Raw genomic sequence first — 17,587 nt, forward strand, 5'->3', positions numbered from 1 at the left:
GTTGTTGTTGTTTTAAGTGTTTATTGTATTTTATACTGTATACATGCTGTGCGGCGACCTTGAGTGCCCAGAAAGGCGCCTTAGAAATAAAATGTATTATTATTTATTATTATTATTATTATAGAGCCGCACATTTTTCTTGACACTGCAAATTTCTAGAATCTCCACAACTTTGCTACAACTTTGGACAAAAGCACTCATTTTAAAAAGTTCCACAGGTCAATCAGTCTCCAATTACCAACTTTTGAAACATATACGTCATCAGTCTAAAAAAAATCAAGTGTGTGGCCCTTTATCTGTCTGCGTGTTCTTAAGTCCCCCCTTCCTCATAATGGTGATAACAGTGTTATTCTCATTGTAACAGAAACAAAAGCTGACAATTGACAAACACTTTTCAGGCACACTAACAAAGGTGTGGGCAAAGCAACCATGTGTGGCTTTAAAGAAATGTTTAAAGGTTTAAATTTGAAAGGTGAAAAGGTGCTAATGCCAACAGATATAAAGGAACTTAATTTTAAAGCCACACTAAGTCAACTTGACAGAAGGCATAGTGACCTGTTGATAAAGGTATGTTAATAAAAACATAAAATCTACAATTCCACATCCATCCGTCATAAATATCCACTTAATCCCTTGTGGGATGTTGCTGGAGACTTTACAGCTATTACTAAGCAAAGGCGAAGTACATCCCAGTCAGTTCTCCAGTCCATCACAGGGTCACACAAAGTGAACCCTAAAACCCATCCTGTCTATATTTTCCATACTGCCTTTAGGAAACATGATCAGGAAAAACAGAATTAATTTTCACGGTTATGCGGATGATATGCATTTGTATTTATCTAGTAAACCTGACCAGACTGACAATATAGAGAAACTGAACGCCTGCATCAGTGACATCAAGACCTAGATGACAATTAATTACCTCCTATTGAACCCAGAAAAAACTGAGGTCATTATACTTGGTCCTAAAAACCTCAGAGATGCTCTGTCTGCTCAGATAGTCTCCCTGGATGGCATAAGTATAGCCCCCAATTCCACAGTTAGAAACCTTGGGGTTTTATTTAATCAGGATTTATCATTTAAGGCTCACATATCTCACAGGAGTGTAAAACTGTATTTTGTCACCTGCGTAATATTGCTAAGTTTGGAAATATATTATCTTTAAGTGATGCTGAAAAACTCATCCATGCGTTTGTTACGTCGAGGCTGGATTACTGTAACTCCTTGTTAGCAGCGTGTCCTAAGAGTTCCTTAAGAAGTCTCCAGCTTGTTCAGAACGCAGCAGCTAGATTGTTAGCTGGAACTAGCAGAAGAGATCACATCACTCCTGTGTTGGTTTCACTCCATTGGCTCCCTGTTGATTCTAGAATCAAGTTCAAGATCCTCCTACTAACCTATAAGGCCTTACATGGTATGACCCCATCCTATATCAAAGACGTCACAGTGCCTTACCACCAAAACAGAAGACTTTGCTTCCAAAATGCAGGACTGCTTGTGGTTCCTAGAATTAGTAAAAGTACAGTTGGAGGTAGAGTGTTTAGTCATCAAGCTCCTGTTTTATGGAATAAACTCCCAGCTCATGTAAGAGAGGCCGACACAGTTTCTACATTCAAAGTTAGACTGAAAACATTCCTCTTTGGACAGGCTTATTATCAGACTAGTTAATATTCAGAAAGTATTTAACTTATTGCCCCCCTACCTAACCTACTGTAATGAAGTTTGGGGGAATAATTGCTATTTTCATTACATCCATTATACATGTTTCTCTACGGATCTAAGCAGAAGGAAGATGGTTTCATAAACTGGATCTGGACGGCCCATTCCTTCTGCTTAGATTAATGCTATATTGTATTAATATTTATATGATAAAAATATTGATTTTCTATTATTTATATTATTATTACCATCTGCTTTATGTGCCAATGTGCATGCAACTAACCATTAACGTGTTTGAATTACATTTCAATAACATTATTTGTTAGTTGGCTGTTAGAAGTTAGGATCTGGGGAAAGTATGGTGCACTGCAGTTCTGTCTTCTATTGTCATTTACTTCTCCTCTAAACTTTTCTTGAACATTAATTTATCATTTAGTTCTCCATGCCTCTGTTTGGTGCAGTTCACTTCATGTGTTGTCTCTTTTTGTGAGGGGCTTGCAGTGTCACCCAATCTGCTGGACTATTCAAACATGTAGTTGTAGAGTTAGATAAGCTAATTCTTCTCTAGGAGTTCTGGTACATCAACTGTCCATCCTGGAAGAAGGTCCCTCCTTCATGTAGACACCCCTGAGGTCAATTTTAATTTCAAAGTTATATTTTTTAGCCAGCTAGGGTGTGGCCCTCAGATAATCCGATCTGATTTTGCTCTCCAAACTCCATTAGGTAAGTTTAAAGTTATAAAAAAATAAAGATTTTTTATTCTAGTTCTGAAGATTTAAATCGTAGGAGGACATTTGATTTTAGGTACCCAGCTGCTCGCACCACTTGAAAACAATTGTATTTTTCTTTTATCAGAGGTTAACTCTGATAAAAGTTGTACTTTATTGTACTTTATATACAATAAAATAATTTGAAATGTTGTACAAATATTTTCAAGTTTAAAAATATGTATAATAGAATCAAATTGGAGAGTTATGTTAAAGTTAATAACTTTTACGTTGCTTCTTTTTTGTTTGTATCATTGTATTGATTGTGAATGGCCAACAGCAGGGCCATCTAAACTATGTACATTTATACATATACAAGTTTTTTGATTTAGCAGGGGCGGCCATAAAATAAGAACTTTGTTGTTCTGACTGCTCACTTTCATTCATGAAGGAGGATGGTGATATGATCGGTACATGATTTTGTTTCAGATGTTTCTGATGCTTCATGAAAGGTAAAAAAGAAAGAAACATGAAAGATACCAATGATCAACAATAACGTTTGTCAAACAGAAATGGATGCCGTATTCTAAGGCAGTACAAGTCGCCAAAGGAACTTTATAGCTTACATATGATGGAAGTCTGCCTAAATTCTGTTTTCCTTGAAATCAGTTTGAGATGGTGTAGTTTTTGAGGTTGTGGTTTTCCCAAGCGTTTTCCATCTTGTGTTCGGTTAAATCCTGGATCATGGGACATTGTAGCATTGGGATTTAGTCTTTGTCCAGATTTGCTGCTGGCAGTTAGTCACACTCCGATCATCTTTTGATCGATGGTAAAATTGTTCACAGTGGTCTTTTAACTATGATAAATACCGTTTTTTAGCCAAAGTCAAAAACATACTTTTCGTTTCTGCAGAGAAGCAGGAGTTTTTTAAAAATTCACCTATGAGTTGTTGGCAGGAATGTTGGTGCATAGAAAGCCTGGGCTGATTTCCCATTATCCCTTTGTTTACACTCTTTCCCGCTAGCATACAGCCCCACACGACCACAAGCTAACAGTAGCAGTGCAACAAAAATATCCTGAGCTAGATTCCAGCTCAGATGAGGAAAACAAAGACGTTCATGGATCTATTTGTCTGGAGGTGGATGAATCAGAATGGAGCAGAGCAGGGCGCCTGGGCCTGCTGATTGTAGTTTGTACGTAACATCTATAAGCTTTTTCAAGCTGCATTATTGTCTGCTCCTAATTCACAACAATTTGAATAAAGAAATAATCAGAAATGCAAATTTGATCTTAATTTTCTTTATATATATCCTCCATCAAGAGAAAATGCTACAAGAACGTGTTAACACCAAAAACACAATTTTTCTGTGACTGGGTCAAATGATACAAATCCACACAGATATTTGATAGTAAAATGCAAAGCTGAGTTTCAGTGTAACAGCTTAGAAATGAATTCTACAGTCATTATAATTATGCATGTTTGTCTCTTCTTGCTAAAAGATGAACATGGATCATTTTTAAGCATGTTCGTCTTGTAGCAGCAACATGGCTATTCTAAATGTATGATCTGAAAGAAGCCATAGGGGCATAATTGGGTCAACATTTGAGATTTTACCATCTTACCTGGGAGCTGTCGTCTTGGGAACGCTGATAGCGTTTCCAGCGGCAACCATAGATCCCAGTGACAAAGGACAGAAAGACCTGCTTCTCGTAGACCTGTAAGGGTTGGTGTTTCACCATGCTCCCTCAGCCTCAAAGCACCACCAGTCCATCAACGTCCCACACTGGGCTGGAAACCCTGAAAACAAGAAAGATTCCCCCCAAACATTTGTCCCAACATTTTTTGGGACACATACAGTAATGAGGATGAATCAACACCTAAATAAATAAGAATCCAAGTCTTCATGTAGGCATAACATTATTTTAAACAATTACTGTTTAAACTTCCACAAAATGGGAAAGACACAAGAAGAAATCAGGGGAAAAGCTGCACCCACATATGGGTACATCCTAGGGTTGGGCGACATGGCCTAAAAATAAAATCTCAGATTTTTGTCACACTGAAAATCACATTTTCCTTTATATTTCCCCCTCCCTTATCTATCTTTAACAAAAATCTACAAATGACGGAATGCATTGAAAAACAAACTCTTATTTTAACATTTTAATATCTCCTTAGGGAGTTAACCTGAACACAAAGTCAAACTAAACACAAGTTGTAAAAATGCATGTAAAATAATGCAGCAGGTTTTTTGAGAGCTAACTTCAGCATGTCACTGGATAAAGTACCACCACCGTTTCAGGTGTTGAAACATATATGTCGTACTCCCACTTTTGGTAGCAACAGCCTTCAAACAGATTTCGCAACATGCTGTTTGTTGCTCAAAGTCTTATTCTGCTTCTTTTCCTTTGGACTTTTCCCTTCAGGGGTCGCCACAGCGAATCCGCTTCCTCCATCCAACCCTGTCTTCTGCATCCTCTCCTCTAACATTAGCTACCTTCATGTCTTCAATCACTGCATCCACAAACCTCTTTGGTCTTCCTCTAGACCAGTGTTTTCCAACCCTGGTACTCAGGAAACACTGTCCAGAAGGTTTTCCATGTTGTCCTGCTTATGCACACCTGAATTAGCTCATCATCAGGCTCTGCAGAAGCCAGACAATGACAGTAATCAAGGGCAGGTGTGTTTGAGCAGGGTTGGATTGAAAAATGGAGGACAGTGTAGAGGACCAGGGTTGCGAGACACTGCTCTGGACCTCTTCAATGGCAGCTCTAGACTCAGCATCTTTCTACCAATAGATTCACGTCTCTCCTCTGACATGTCTAAACCGTCTTAGTCTGGCCTCTCTGACTTTAGCTCCAAAACCTCTAACATTTGCTCTCCCTTCCATGTACTCATTCCTGATCCGATACGTCATTCCTCTTCCACTTGGGCTCCTCTCATTCACACACATGTCCTCTGTCTTACTGTAGTTAACCTACATTCCTCTCTTTTCCAGGGCAAACCTCCACCTCTCTAGCTTCTCCTGCACCTGTTCCCTGCTCTTGCTACAAATCACAATATCATCTGCAAACATCATAGTCCATAATTATTCCTGTCTAACCTCATCTGTCAGTCTGTCCATCACCATTGCAAACAGGAAAGGGCTTAGAGCTGATCCCTGATGTAATCCCACCTCCACCTTGAACTCCTCTGTCACCCCTACAGCACACCTCTCCCCTGTCTTACAGCCCGCATACATGTCCTGCACTGCTCTGACATACTTCTTGGTCACTCCAGACCTCCTGTAGCAACTGTAGTGCTCCTTGGCATGAAACCATACTACTGCTCACCAATATTCACTTCTGCACTTAGTCTAGCTTAAACAACTCATTCCCATAATTTAATTGTTTGGCTCATCAGCTTTTTTCTGTAGTTGCCACAATTCTGCACATCTCCCTTATTCTTAAAGATGGTCACCATCACACTTCTCCTCCATTCCTCAGGAATTTTCTCATCACTGTTGAATGACCCAGTCAAAAACTCCACTGTCATCTCTTCCATACCTCCACAGGTATATCATCAGGACCAAGTGCCTTTCTGCCTTCACCCTCTTCAGTGCCCCTCTCACTTTAACCTTACTAAGCTTTGTCACTTCCTGCTCCACAACAGTCACCCCTTCTATTTGTTGTTCTCAGTCATTTTCTTCATCCATCAACTCTTCTTCCCTTATCCTTAATCCCCTAACATGCTGCATGTCCTTTCCATCTCAGTCCCTCTGTCTTACTAATAAGTATAGGTCAGTCTCTGCCTCTTTACTACCCAACCTTAATTTGTTTTGTTATTAGTTGAACTAATGTCACCTGTTTTGAGTGGCCAGTGTTGGGGATGATGCTGGTCACTGTGGGTGTAGCTGAGGTACAGCTCCTGGAGCTATGCTGTGAGGCTTAAAGAGGCGATCCAGGAAGCACAGCCTTTAAGTACACCAGGGCAGGTGTCGCCTACTCAAGTGTTTGAGGGGAGAAACAACAGACTTATAGTGTTTGTTTGCTTTGGTTCTGTTGGGCTGTCATGCATTTATGTTTATAGTATTTCTGTAAATCTCCAGTAACAACTGCCTTGGTTCAGATCCTTTTGGGTTTCTAGTCAGTACCTCACAAAAGCTCACATGGATCTAAAAGTCCAGTCTGAAACAAAGCTGTCTCCCTTTCTGATGTTTAACTGACTTCTTATTGCATCCAGAAGCTGCAGTTCACCTGAGAGGATTTAGTTCTCCCTGAGAACTTATGTGCCAGAACCTGAAGGAACCCGGGCCCACATTGCTGTGGTAGAACTGTACTTGGGAGTTGGAGTGCTGCTTAGATGACAGTTCAATAATCCACGAAATCTCAGCAACCCAGTTCTACATAGCCTTAACCTAAACGGTTCCTGGTCCTAATGTCAGAAGCTGTCTCCTCTTTTCACTCCTCCGTCTAACTTGAACAGACAGACCTTATTTATGTGTCAAATCCATCGTTTCTGTAAGAGAACCTGCTGTTCACTCGTGCACTCATAGAAAGTAGCAGAAACAAAGCTGAAAAGATTAGCAGGTGTCCAGCTTTTGTCATCAGCATGCAGTGAACAGGTGGTCAGCCAGATAGCCTCTGAATTACAGCCACCCGGTCCTGCAGGCCGGTCAGCAAAGTAAAGCAAGCATTCATCCCAGGCCACTGAGGTGCAGCATAAATGCAGCCAAGCAGCATGGAGGTCTGCCTGATGACGGACACACACAGTGATGCTTCAACGATATAAGGCGGATTTCCTGCTGTGTGTGAGTGTGTGTGTGTGTGTGGTGGTGGGGGGGGGGGGGTCCTTCCATCTTCTGAAAAATGTTTGGTCAGTTTAGCTTTGATTTCTTTTGTTACTAAGATAAACAGATCACTTCAATGATGTTATCATTCATGTTAAAGCAACATGCCTACAGACAGGATGAGTGTGATCTGAGAAAGATCAGAGCTGCTCTCTGTTACCTTCACAGACTGACTCTACTCTCTTGAACAACATCCTAATAGGATTTTGGTAAAATGAGGAGAAAAAAATCCTCCTTCCTCTTCCTCAGAGACAGTGAAAAAACAAGAGACTGATGGTTCTGGATGACCCAAAGAAGAAGAGCAAACACTCACCGCGCCTCCTCCTCCTCTTCAGGTCGGAAACGGAAAGAAGGTCCAAAACATCTAGATAATCTCTGAACGCTCGTGCCACAGGTCGCTCGCGGATCCAAAGCCTCTAAGCGGGTACGCGCGCTAAGACCTGTTGAGTGCGCGCGCGCCTAACCTGCAGGAGTCCAAAGACTCACCCGCTCACACACGCATGACTAACTGTGGGCGGAGCTAAAGGAAGATCGTGTGAGCTGAACATGCGCAGTTTGACCGCGTTTTTAGGAATGAGTTGAGACCTCAGGTTGAGGCTTCAGGTGGGAATGTTTTTTTTTTTTTAATTAGCACCACTCGAAGTTTTACTTTAGACAAAAGTTTGCTAAGGAGAATTCAGCAACACACAATAGCTGAGCCTCCAAGTCTTTGGAATAAAACAACTATATTCAGCCATTGTTTTAGAATTTTCAGTTAACAGAACAAAATTCCAGGAGTCATCCTGATAAGAAGCTAAAGGGAAAGAATGCTGACTGAAAAGCTTGATTTCTCCATAAGAGTCTTTTAATGGTTTATAAATGTTTTAATGGTCTTGGGCCTTCTTCTCTCAGTGATCTACTTTTTAAAGTATGAGCCCTTGTGGACCCTGAAGTCCTCCGGTGTTGTTCTTAAGGTGAGGACCAAAACTTATGGTGAGGCTTCGTTCTGCCATTACGGTCCTCGCCTCTGGAACAGCTTGCTGGAGAACCTCAGGACTTAGAGATTTTTAAGAAAAGACCAGACCATCTTTTTAATTTCGCTTTGGATAATCTTAAATGCTTTTAAGATTTTATAGGTTTTATAGTTGCCCTTGTTGGGGCGGCTGGAGTCCAACACTGCAGCATCACGGCTCTAAAGTGGACCCCGTTGTTGTCCTGGTCTGGGTGGTCACTTGTGGCAGAGCTGGCTCACGGTGTGACGATAACAGCAAAGCCAAGCCTTAAGTTTATTTTAGAATTGACTTTCTTAAGTATTCATTATGTGTGGGGTCATGGGGATGTGTGTGTTAATGGGGAGGGGGGGTTGTAAAGGGTGGGCTGGGTTTTTCTCTTTTTATTGGAGCAGCAAACAGATGAGAGCTCTTCCTAAATTTGACACAGAAAGTTGTAGTTCCTACAAAAACCACTGGAGGGACGTTTCAAAAGGGAGAAAGTTCTGATTTTCTGTTCAAATGTATTTTAATAAATACATTCATTTACAGTCTGGTTATTAAAACCTTTGTTGATGTTCACTGGTTTGTTTTTTATCTTTTATCAGTTTTAATATTTTTTCAATAACTTTATATTAAAGCTTTGTAGTTCGTTGTCAGTGGCGATTGTCGCTTCTGTTGAGCCCCACCCTGGGGCAGAGATGGGGCCCCAGGTTGCTCAGGGTCCAGTCCACCACAGCCCCAGATAAAAAACACACCACCAAAGTCCTGAGCCCCCCCACCTCTGCTCCGAGAGGCAAGAGCCACACAGCCAGGCAGTCCATTAGTTTAACAAGAGTTCCAGCATAGGAGAACTTGAATAAATCTTCATCAAGTCACACAGAGCTCTCATTTCTCAATGAAAACAGAGTTGGTTGTGACTTTGGACTGATTAAATGAAGTCTTTAGTTTTTTCTCTTGGTGTCTGTTGTTCTTGCAGCTTCAGTCCTGATGTTCCAATATTTCCACCATTAGTACTTGCAAAAGCTAACTATTGTAACCGTTATCTGCAAACAATGAAGCATTTGGATTCAGGATCTAAGCACCCTCATTCTGTTTAGTTATACGGATGTTCAATACTAAGAATCAATCAGTCTGATATTTGATTATTTATCTTTTTTTTTTAAAGAATCGATTTTTTCTGCTTTGCTTTGACTCAGACAATCTGAGCACGAAGACTTGCAGAGAAGGAAGAGACTTGAGATCAGCCTAGAGCAGCCAGCAGATCACATGACTCCATCCCAGCGTGTCCTTCATTACATAAGGAGTGCATGTGCAGATGAGGTGAGTTGTCATCCAAACGTAGTAAACTCTCACTGAACTTTAGGAGAAAACCGTTTCTAACCAGATTTTCTCTGGGTGACTTGAACTTTACCAAAAAGTGCAGACAGAAACCGAACTGCTCCAACAGCTCCACCCCCACCCCCCATCAAAGCTGCAGGGGACATTTTGGGGAACATCCATTTTATTACTCACTTCTGGACCTTTGTGTTAGTTCATCTTTATTCCAGCGCCATCATGGTGAACACTCGTGAAAATAAAACGTGACGTTGTTGTCGTTAAAATGCAGAATCAGAAAGATGACAGTCAATCATAACCAACAGAACCAGGCCAGGGCAGACCAAAACAAACAAATCAACAAACAGAAAACACCTTCTGACACACTTCTCTGATATTTCCCACAGACATTATAGTTTGGTTTCAGGGGGTTCTGCTGGATTGTCTCACGTTTTTTTTTCCCTGTGGAGGAGCATCACTGCCACGCAGCGACATCAGACCTACTGAAGAGGCTGAGAGCCCGGAGACTCGTCCTAGTGCACTGAGAGTGTGTGTGGGGGGGAGGTCTGGCACACTAGGGCCAGGCAGGCATGGTGTGCAACCCCCCCCTTCTTCTAGCTATTGAGATTTACCACCTGAATACAGCAGCAGGAGCGTGCCCTCCCTGTAAGCATACTCACAAACATAGAATTCTTCATGGTTACAGTATAGTCTTCATAAACGTTTCATAGCTTTTTTCATATTGCACCATCAAGAATGGGACACAAAGATCAACAGAGACTCTTTTTCCTAATTAAAATCAGATATGTGCAAACATGACTAAGACTTTATTAACCAAACCAATTTTTCCCTGTAATACCCACAAATAAAAGTGATTTCTCTCTCATATATATATTTATCGTAGTAAGAATAATAAATCTTCACATTGGATCATTTCAGAGACAGAATGCTGGACCGGGCCATCCAGCCGCCTTCAGAACCACTGTTGTCTTTCCTTGGTCAGTCCCCATGCATCCATAGGAAATAGATTTTTGTATTTTTCAAAAAAAAGGTAACAATTTAGGAGCAGCTGGAAAGTTTTGGACCGGAGTCGATCTGCTGAGCTGTCCTTCCAAGCTTCAGAAGAATATTCCCAAGGAGAAATGACTCCAAAGCGTCATTGTCCTCTGCAGGAACCACAAATAAAAAACATGTCCGGCTTCTTATGAAAATATTGTCGTAACAGTAGATCATTCGGTGCTCAATAATGAATTATTAATTGCTGACTGCTAACAATTATTAACGGCTGATTATCTAGAAAGAATGAGGAATAAATAACGCTCCCTTGTTAGTTTGGCAAAGCTCCGATGAGGAAGTTTTTTCTGAGGAGAACAAAGAAGCAAAATAGACAAAAAACTGTCAAAAGAATCTAAAATAAATAAAAGCAGATTAGTAAAAGGAGCCCGCCCCTGCAGGGGGGCACATATGTACACAACTGCGTGGTGAAAGTCAGTTTACTGCACTTGAGTGTTAAGTCCAGTGTCAGGGTGAGCGCGCCCCCCCATGCCCCTGCTGTTATACCAGCGTGTAGGACTTGGCGTAGGGGTTGCTGCTCTGCTTTAGGTGTCCTCTGGAGTCCAGCAGGGACTCCTGGGAGGTGCTGAGCTTGGCAGCCTGGGCCAGCTCTGAGCCCTCCCTGTGGGGGAGCGTTGCTGCTGAGCCCGGCTGCCACTGGGCCGCTGAGTCCCTGCTGGCCTGGGGGGCCTCTGTAGGCGTTGGAGGGGCCATGCGAGAGGGCCGCTTCAGGGAGCGGCTTTTCTGGGGTTCCAGACAGGTCTGACCCATGGCTGCCCTCTCCCCTCCCGCTGCCCCCCTGGATGACCCAGAGCAGGACATGCCTCTGTTCAACAGGAAGTCCATGCGTAGGTATGGAGGAAGGTGGACGAGCTCGCCCCCTGCAGGATGATAAACACACAGCACTGTCATTGAAACAGAAAAGGTGACGACTTCCTGAAAAATGGAGAAAGCAGTGGAGCCCAGCAGGGCATAAAACCCGTTTGGATATAGGATTGCATAACTACCAACACTAAACTGTGAACCATACCCATCACCAACTTTTTCTGACAAAATTCTAACCAGTTCATTTACAATTCTAGGTTGCTCTGGTTCATGCAGACTTTTCCATCTGATCCCCTCCACAAGCGGCCTGAGTGATTACAAATGTGAAGCTTCAAAACTCTGCAGTTCTGGGGGTGACAGTCTGCAGTTTCTAAAACAAAAAGATCTTTTTTAACATTACTGAATTCATTCCTTGGTTTTTAAAATTGTCTGTAAAATTAGAAATAGACTGAGTGACCCCTCCCTCCTGGCGGTCCAAACAGGAAGTACCTGCTTGGACCGCTTTTCTCTAGACTTCTCTAGAAAAATAAACAACTGTTACTCAGTCATTCTATTGGTCAGAATAAACATTCTTGCTCTGATACCTTTTAACACGTTATTCATAATCCTAATTTTTTCATGATGGGTTTTATTTATTGCATGTTATTCTAGTTATAAACTATAAGTGGTAGGAATGTGTTCTCCTAACAAGCTCACTCCTGAATTAATTAAATAGAAGTAATTAAAGGATGAATTAATACATGAATAAAGTATAATTGAACTGAATTGATTGGTCCTACACAGCTAACTGATGTCGTCTGGTTCCTTCATGGAACCGTGAACAAATTCAGACTAAATCAACTTCATTTAGTTGGAGCTGGAAGCAAAGCATTCCTATGGGTGAGTTCACTCTCACTCAGTCCAGTTCTCATGTACAGTCAATGTGTGGCACAGTGCTTAGCGGTCTTGCCTCACAGCAAGAAGGCCCCGGTTCAACTCCCGAGTGACCCTTCTGTGTAGACTTTGCATGATCTTTGTGGATTTTCTCTGCTGACTTTGTCTTTCTCCCACCGTCCGATGAGGTCAAGGCGACTCTAAATTGTGTAAATTGTGTGTGATTGTGGCCATGTATCAGAATGGTATGGTTTCTTTGAGTAACTCTGTCTTCATGCAGAAACAGTTGAGGATGATTAGGCATTTAAAATAAAATCTGAATTTCCAGACTGTTGAAATGCTTTTGAGTCCTGAAGATGTGGACAATCGTCATCACAACTGCATGTCTGATGGTCAGGGTTTTTGTTTCTGTCCAAATCAAAATGTTATTAATATTTCATGTGTTATTAATATTACACTGAAAGCCTAAAGGCTGCAGCAGAATGAAGGGAAACAGGCAGAATGGAAAAGAAATAGAGATGTTTGAGTCAGGGTTTCACCAGGATGGCTCATTTGAAAGCTCTTTGGAACGTTTAGTGGGTATTTTAGAACCACAGTGACTGTTAAGACGGCGATATGAGTTTTCATGAGCAGCTGAAGTGAAGCTCAGTGGGCTGCGGGACAGCCTGGCCTCACCCGGTCTGTGGGCCTTGGGCACAGCCATGTTCATGACCCGGCTGACGTCCTGAGGCTTGGGCGGAGAGGCCGTGAAGCGGCAGATGCCGGACTCGGACGGAGTGCTGGAGGTCAGGCTGTCGGTGTAGTCGTTGGTGCCGGCCGTCATCTGCTCTGAGGATGTGTCAGAGATGAAGCACTCTGTGATGGTGAACTTGGCGTGGCGGAGCTGTTCCTCCATCTTGGCGTGCTCGTAGGCTCTGGCCAGCTCCTCGTAGGTGGAGGAGGCGCTCTCTGTTGACACCATGCTGCTGCGTGCTCGGTCTGGACAGGCGTTAGTGAAGGGTTAGTGACAGGAGTTAGTCAGAGTTATGAGAGATGAGTGTTTGTGCGGGACGTTTGTGTGGGACGAGCCCCACCTGTGTCCTGAGATGGGCTCACGCTGTAGCTGTCGCTCTCCTTGTCCACTGACCCTGCCACTCTAGGGGTGGGCAGCCTCCAGTCAGTGCTGAGGGTGTGGGAGGAGACGGGGGGATGGGGGCGGTTCAGGGTCCACTGGCTAGCATAGCGGTTGCGGGCTGCAGGGCCAGCCTTCGCCGTGCGACGGGCAGTGGGGTCTAAAAATACAAAGATGTTATACAAGCTGGAGGGTTCATCCTAAACTACAAAGAATGACTTTTCAGGTTTTCCAGTGGGAGGGTCATCATTCCCAAAAGACACAACCAATGTACTATTATCTAAACATCATTTTGATTGCGAAAAATAATTTTTACATATCTATTAGTCTGTGCATGCAAATGGGGTCAAAGGTGACGGCATGGTAAATGAGGACAAACCTGCTGGCACATGAACTATAAAAGTTATTTGAAATAAAAAAAAGGTCCGTACTGGACTTACTGGTTCCTGGTCTGGCGTCAGACACATCAACCAGTGGACCGGTGGCCTGGGACAGCGACTGGTAGTGAACAGTGTGGGTGACTGTGGATGACTTCTGCTTCTGCGTCTCCCCAAAGTCGTTGTCCGTCAGTAACACTGTGGAGCGGTCATCTGTGGGACACAATCCGCAGCTCAGCTCTGCATCAGCTTCAGTTTTCACAGACACGCTCAGATGGTCTTTTAGCTCACCAACAGTCTCCATGGTGTCCCGCTCCTCGATGAGGAGCTGTGCCCTTGGAATGTCGATGTGCATGCGTAGCGTCTGCTGCTGCTTGTTGATTGGCTCTGCTGGACGTGTGTTTTTACTGGGGGGAGGCGAAACCAAAACATTTTTGATAGGATTTTTGTAAACTCCGCCCACTCTAAACCAGTAGAACTGCGTACAGAGACACACTTACCTCATGAGCATCTCAGCCAAGCTTTTAGCATCTGAACAAAGACAGACGTGTGTTTATCAGCAAATGCAAACAAGAACCCAGTGAGGAACCTGAGCCCCCCCATCTCACCGCGCAGCCTCTTCAGCCTCTGCTCCCTCCTCCTTCGCCTCAGCATCAGCAGCCCGATGAAGACTACGACCATGCCCACCAGCACACAGGAGATGGTCACCATCATTTTCAAACCCTCCCCTCCACTGGAGTTTTCCTCACTGACATTTGGCGCCTTCACCAAGGGAGCGATGGTGCCTGCAGGGGGGTGTCATGTGACAGTTACCACAGAGCTGGTGTGAAGCTTTGTGTCTGGAATGTTGTAGACCAACAGACCTTTCTGGGATGCAGAAACCGTCACAGCAGTTTAAATTCTTATTGAACAGCAGTTTTGAACTTTAAAACTATATAAAACGTATTTTGTAGAGATATTTTCCTCAGCTTGAGTGTGCCTGCACTTCCTGTTTCAATTTAAAAGATTTTTTGGGTAAAACACTTGAGCATTTCATATCTGCCCTTGTCCCAGTCTTCCTCACCCTGAACAAAAGTCACTTCCTGCTTCCTGATTGTCGTCATTCTTGTGATTTTGTGTATTCAAAGGCTTCAGACAGCTTGTGCAACTCAAATGAAGGCGCGTGAACTTACTGCCATCGTAGCTGAGCGTGGCAAACTTGACTCTCTTCTCAGCATAGCCAGCGCTGTTGTAGACTTTCATCTGTAGCTCATACCACGTGGCCTCTTGGAGGTCATACAGGATGTAACTCTTGGTGAGGGAGGTGCGCTGTGCCGTTGTCCAGGTGGGTGAGTCGGCGGCTCGGTACTCCAGTGTAAAGGAAGTTATTGGACATCCGCCATTGTTCCATCCACTCAGGTTGAGCTTGACTCTGGTGGCGTTGATGCTGGTGAAGAGCTCCTGCTCTTTTGAGTACTGGGGTTCTGTGTGGGAGGAGACACAATCTGAGCATTTGTTGGTCTAACGTGGAAAAAATTTGACACAAACAAACTAAATCTTTCAGTCACAGAACATTTAACACCACAGAAACACAAGAGCTGATAAAACGAGCACGACAGGTAAATGTGTGCACATTAGTGATCACAACTGGTCTCTGCTGTATCACCCAGTGTGTCAATCAGACCTGGAAGAGTCGTCAGGACTAAACTTCAAAAGGGTCACTTCTGTTAACAGCCAGGGCGCAAACACTGCCTACACACACACATACATACAACTTTCTGTCATGAACTGGAAAAGAGAAAAGATGATTGGAGTTCCAAAAGATGTCATGGGAAACAACAAAATACTTAAATGGATATGCAGAAAACCCCCCCACAAACAAACCTGCAAAAAACACAACACTGCAGTCTGCACCAATGATTTTACACCATCCCTCCTTTATCAAGCAAGAACATGCATCCATCCCTCCATCCATCCCTCCATCCATCCATCCATCCATCCATCCATCCATCCATCCATCCATCCATCCATCCATCCATCCATCCATCCATCCATCCGTCCATCCATCCATCCGTCCATCCATCCAGGAATACTAACTCAACTCGGCTTTCTCCGGATGGATGAGCTTCATAGTTTTTCTGAGGGAGACGGCCGACCTACACATAGCTCCTCTCCACCGCATATATTTGTTTTCTTTACTATTCATTAGCTAACCTGATGGCTCTCTTCTTCTACTTAACTTTTGCTTCATTACAGTGGAATCATATCTGCATTACTGAAGATGCTGTGGTGATCTGTGGATCAATCTTGAGCTCCTTCCTCTTAAATAAACTTAACCTGGAGGAGGTATTCCATATTTTCCCAGAGGAAAACTGTGGCTTTTGGCTTAGAAGAGATGATTTTTATCTGGTTCATGTTTTGCTTAGTTTCTAACAATGGAGTTGATCTGCAACCCAGATCTGATTATTACAGCAAAAAGGGCAGCTAAACAAAAAAATATTTAGAAACCTTCATGGTCAGTCTCGAGAGATAGCATGAAGAGAATGTTGATTGTATTTTATAAAAACAAATCAAACAAACAAACGTGCTCCTACCTTTCCCATGAGTCTTTGCTTCAATGATCTCACTGATGCGGCCTGGGCCAACTGCATTCTGTGCGGTGAGGGTAAATTTGTACCACGTGCCACACTTGAGGTTTTCCAGCCGATAGGAGCGCTCACTGGGGCTGATGGCGAAATTCCCCCACTGCTCACTGTTGTCCTCAGAGTACTGCAGGATGTAGCCTGATAGATAGATAGATAGATAGATAGATAGATAGATAGATAGATAGATAGATAGATAGATAGATAGATAGATAGATAGATAGATAGATAGATAGATAGATAGATAGATAGATAGATAGATAGATAGATAGATAGATAGATAGATAGATAGATAGATAGATAGATAGATAGATAGATAGATAGATAGATAGATAGATAGATAGATAGATAGATAGATAGATAGATAGATAACTTTATTAATCCCAAGGGAACCTGCTGCAGAACATCAGTCTCCAACTATAGCACTAACCTCTGGTTAGCCTTCTAACCAGAACATTAAGGAGCTGAACTCTGACTGACCTCTGATGGAGCTGCCACCGTTGTCTCCGGGTATCCAGGACAGGGTGATAGATGTGGTGGTGGTCTTGGTCACAGTGAGGCGAGGTTGGTCAGGAGGAACTAGTTGATAAGAAATGATTTAGGTTATGATGGATGATTAGCTGCTGTAAAAGTGTGGGAGCTGATTTGGTACAGTTCCTTTAATTCTACCTTGAACCTGCAGATTAAGGACAATTTTGTCCAAGCCAAAGCTGTTACTGGCGCCACAAGTATAGTTTCCAGAATCCTCTGCTTTGACTGTGCGTATAACAAGGCTACCGTTTCCGTGGACGCTGCGTCGGCTGTCAATCACAACAGGTGCAGGGCTTTCATTGCTGCAGAGTAGAGAGAGTACTACATTAATCTGGAACCGAGATCATTGCCATGGCTGTGCTGCAGTTTTACTCACATGTCCTTGAGCCACTTGATGGTTGGTGACGGATCTCCAACAGCTTTGCAAGGCAGCACAATGTCTCGCATCCAAGGTGTGGTTACTGTCCGGTTAAAGGTCAGGATCCGAGCTGGAGCTGCAAAACAAAAAGATGATTCATCATGATGGACAATATGCCTCTTTCAAGGTCATATGGCTGCTGGAGCCTATCCCGGCTACTGTTAGGCAAAGGCGGGGTACACCCTCGACAGGTGTGCCAGTTTATTGCAGGGTAACCCAATCACATTCACACCTACAGACAATTTAGAATCATCAATTAACCAATGAAGTAATTCTAATTTTGAACCATGAAGGAAACCAA

General features: G+C 43.1%; 2 protein-coding genes across 7 annotated transcripts in view; both read right to left on the bottom strand.

The window, feature by feature from the left end:
• The window catches only part of LOC101157878 (glycerophosphodiester phosphodiesterase domain-containing protein 5), a 31,724-nt gene extending 24,038 nt beyond the window's left edge, over nt 1-7,686 (bottom strand). Inside the window, exons 1-2 of one of the 4 annotated variants that reach the window (XM_011483114.3) lie at nt 7,506-7,686; nt 3,987-4,161 (exon numbers count right to left, since the gene is read on the bottom strand). In XM_011483114.3, coding sequence (XP_011481416.1) covers nt 3,987-4,103 — 117 coding nt within the window. In that variant the 5' untranslated portion in view covers nt 4,104-4,161; nt 7,506-7,686. Of the gene's footprint in view, nt 1-3,986; nt 4,162-4,892; nt 6,152-6,206; nt 7,102-7,505 lie in introns of those variants that run through there. The other 3 variants (XM_004076082.4, XM_023962213.1, XM_020708628.2) reach the window with 3 other exon arrangements.
• Nucleotides 7,687-9,646: 1,960 nt separating this feature from the next.
• Nucleotides 9,647-17,587, bottom strand: part of LOC101158128 (Down syndrome cell adhesion molecule homolog) — an 87,300-nt gene continuing 79,359 nt past the window's right edge. Inside the window, exons 22-33 of one of the 3 annotated variants that reach the window (XM_023962194.1) lie at nt 17,245-17,362; nt 17,007-17,170; nt 16,818-16,916; nt 16,290-16,478; nt 14,889-15,179; nt 14,325-14,501; nt 14,217-14,247; nt 14,008-14,123; nt 13,780-13,929; nt 13,302-13,499; nt 12,904-13,206; nt 9,647-11,411 (exon numbers count right to left, since the gene is read on the bottom strand). In XM_023962194.1, the coding sequence (XP_023817962.1) occupies nt 11,032-11,411; nt 12,904-13,206; nt 13,302-13,499; nt 13,780-13,929; nt 14,008-14,123; nt 14,217-14,247; nt 14,325-14,501; nt 14,889-15,179; nt 16,290-16,478; nt 16,818-16,916; nt 17,007-17,170; nt 17,245-17,362 (2,216 nt within the window). In that variant the 3' untranslated portion in view covers nt 9,647-11,031. Of the gene's footprint in view, nt 11,412-12,903; nt 13,207-13,301; nt 13,500-13,770; nt 13,930-14,007; nt 14,124-14,216; nt 14,248-14,324; nt 14,502-14,888; nt 15,180-16,289; nt 16,479-16,817; nt 16,917-17,006; nt 17,171-17,244; nt 17,363-17,587 lie in introns of all 3 variants that reach the window. The other 2 variants (XM_023962193.1, XM_023962195.1) reach the window with 2 other exon arrangements.

Source organism: Oryzias latipes, chromosome 14 (genome assembly GCF_002234675.1).
Source record: "Oryzias latipes chromosome 14, ASM223467v1".
Classification (NCBI taxonomy): domain Eukaryota; kingdom Metazoa; phylum Chordata; class Actinopteri; order Beloniformes; family Adrianichthyidae; genus Oryzias; species Oryzias latipes.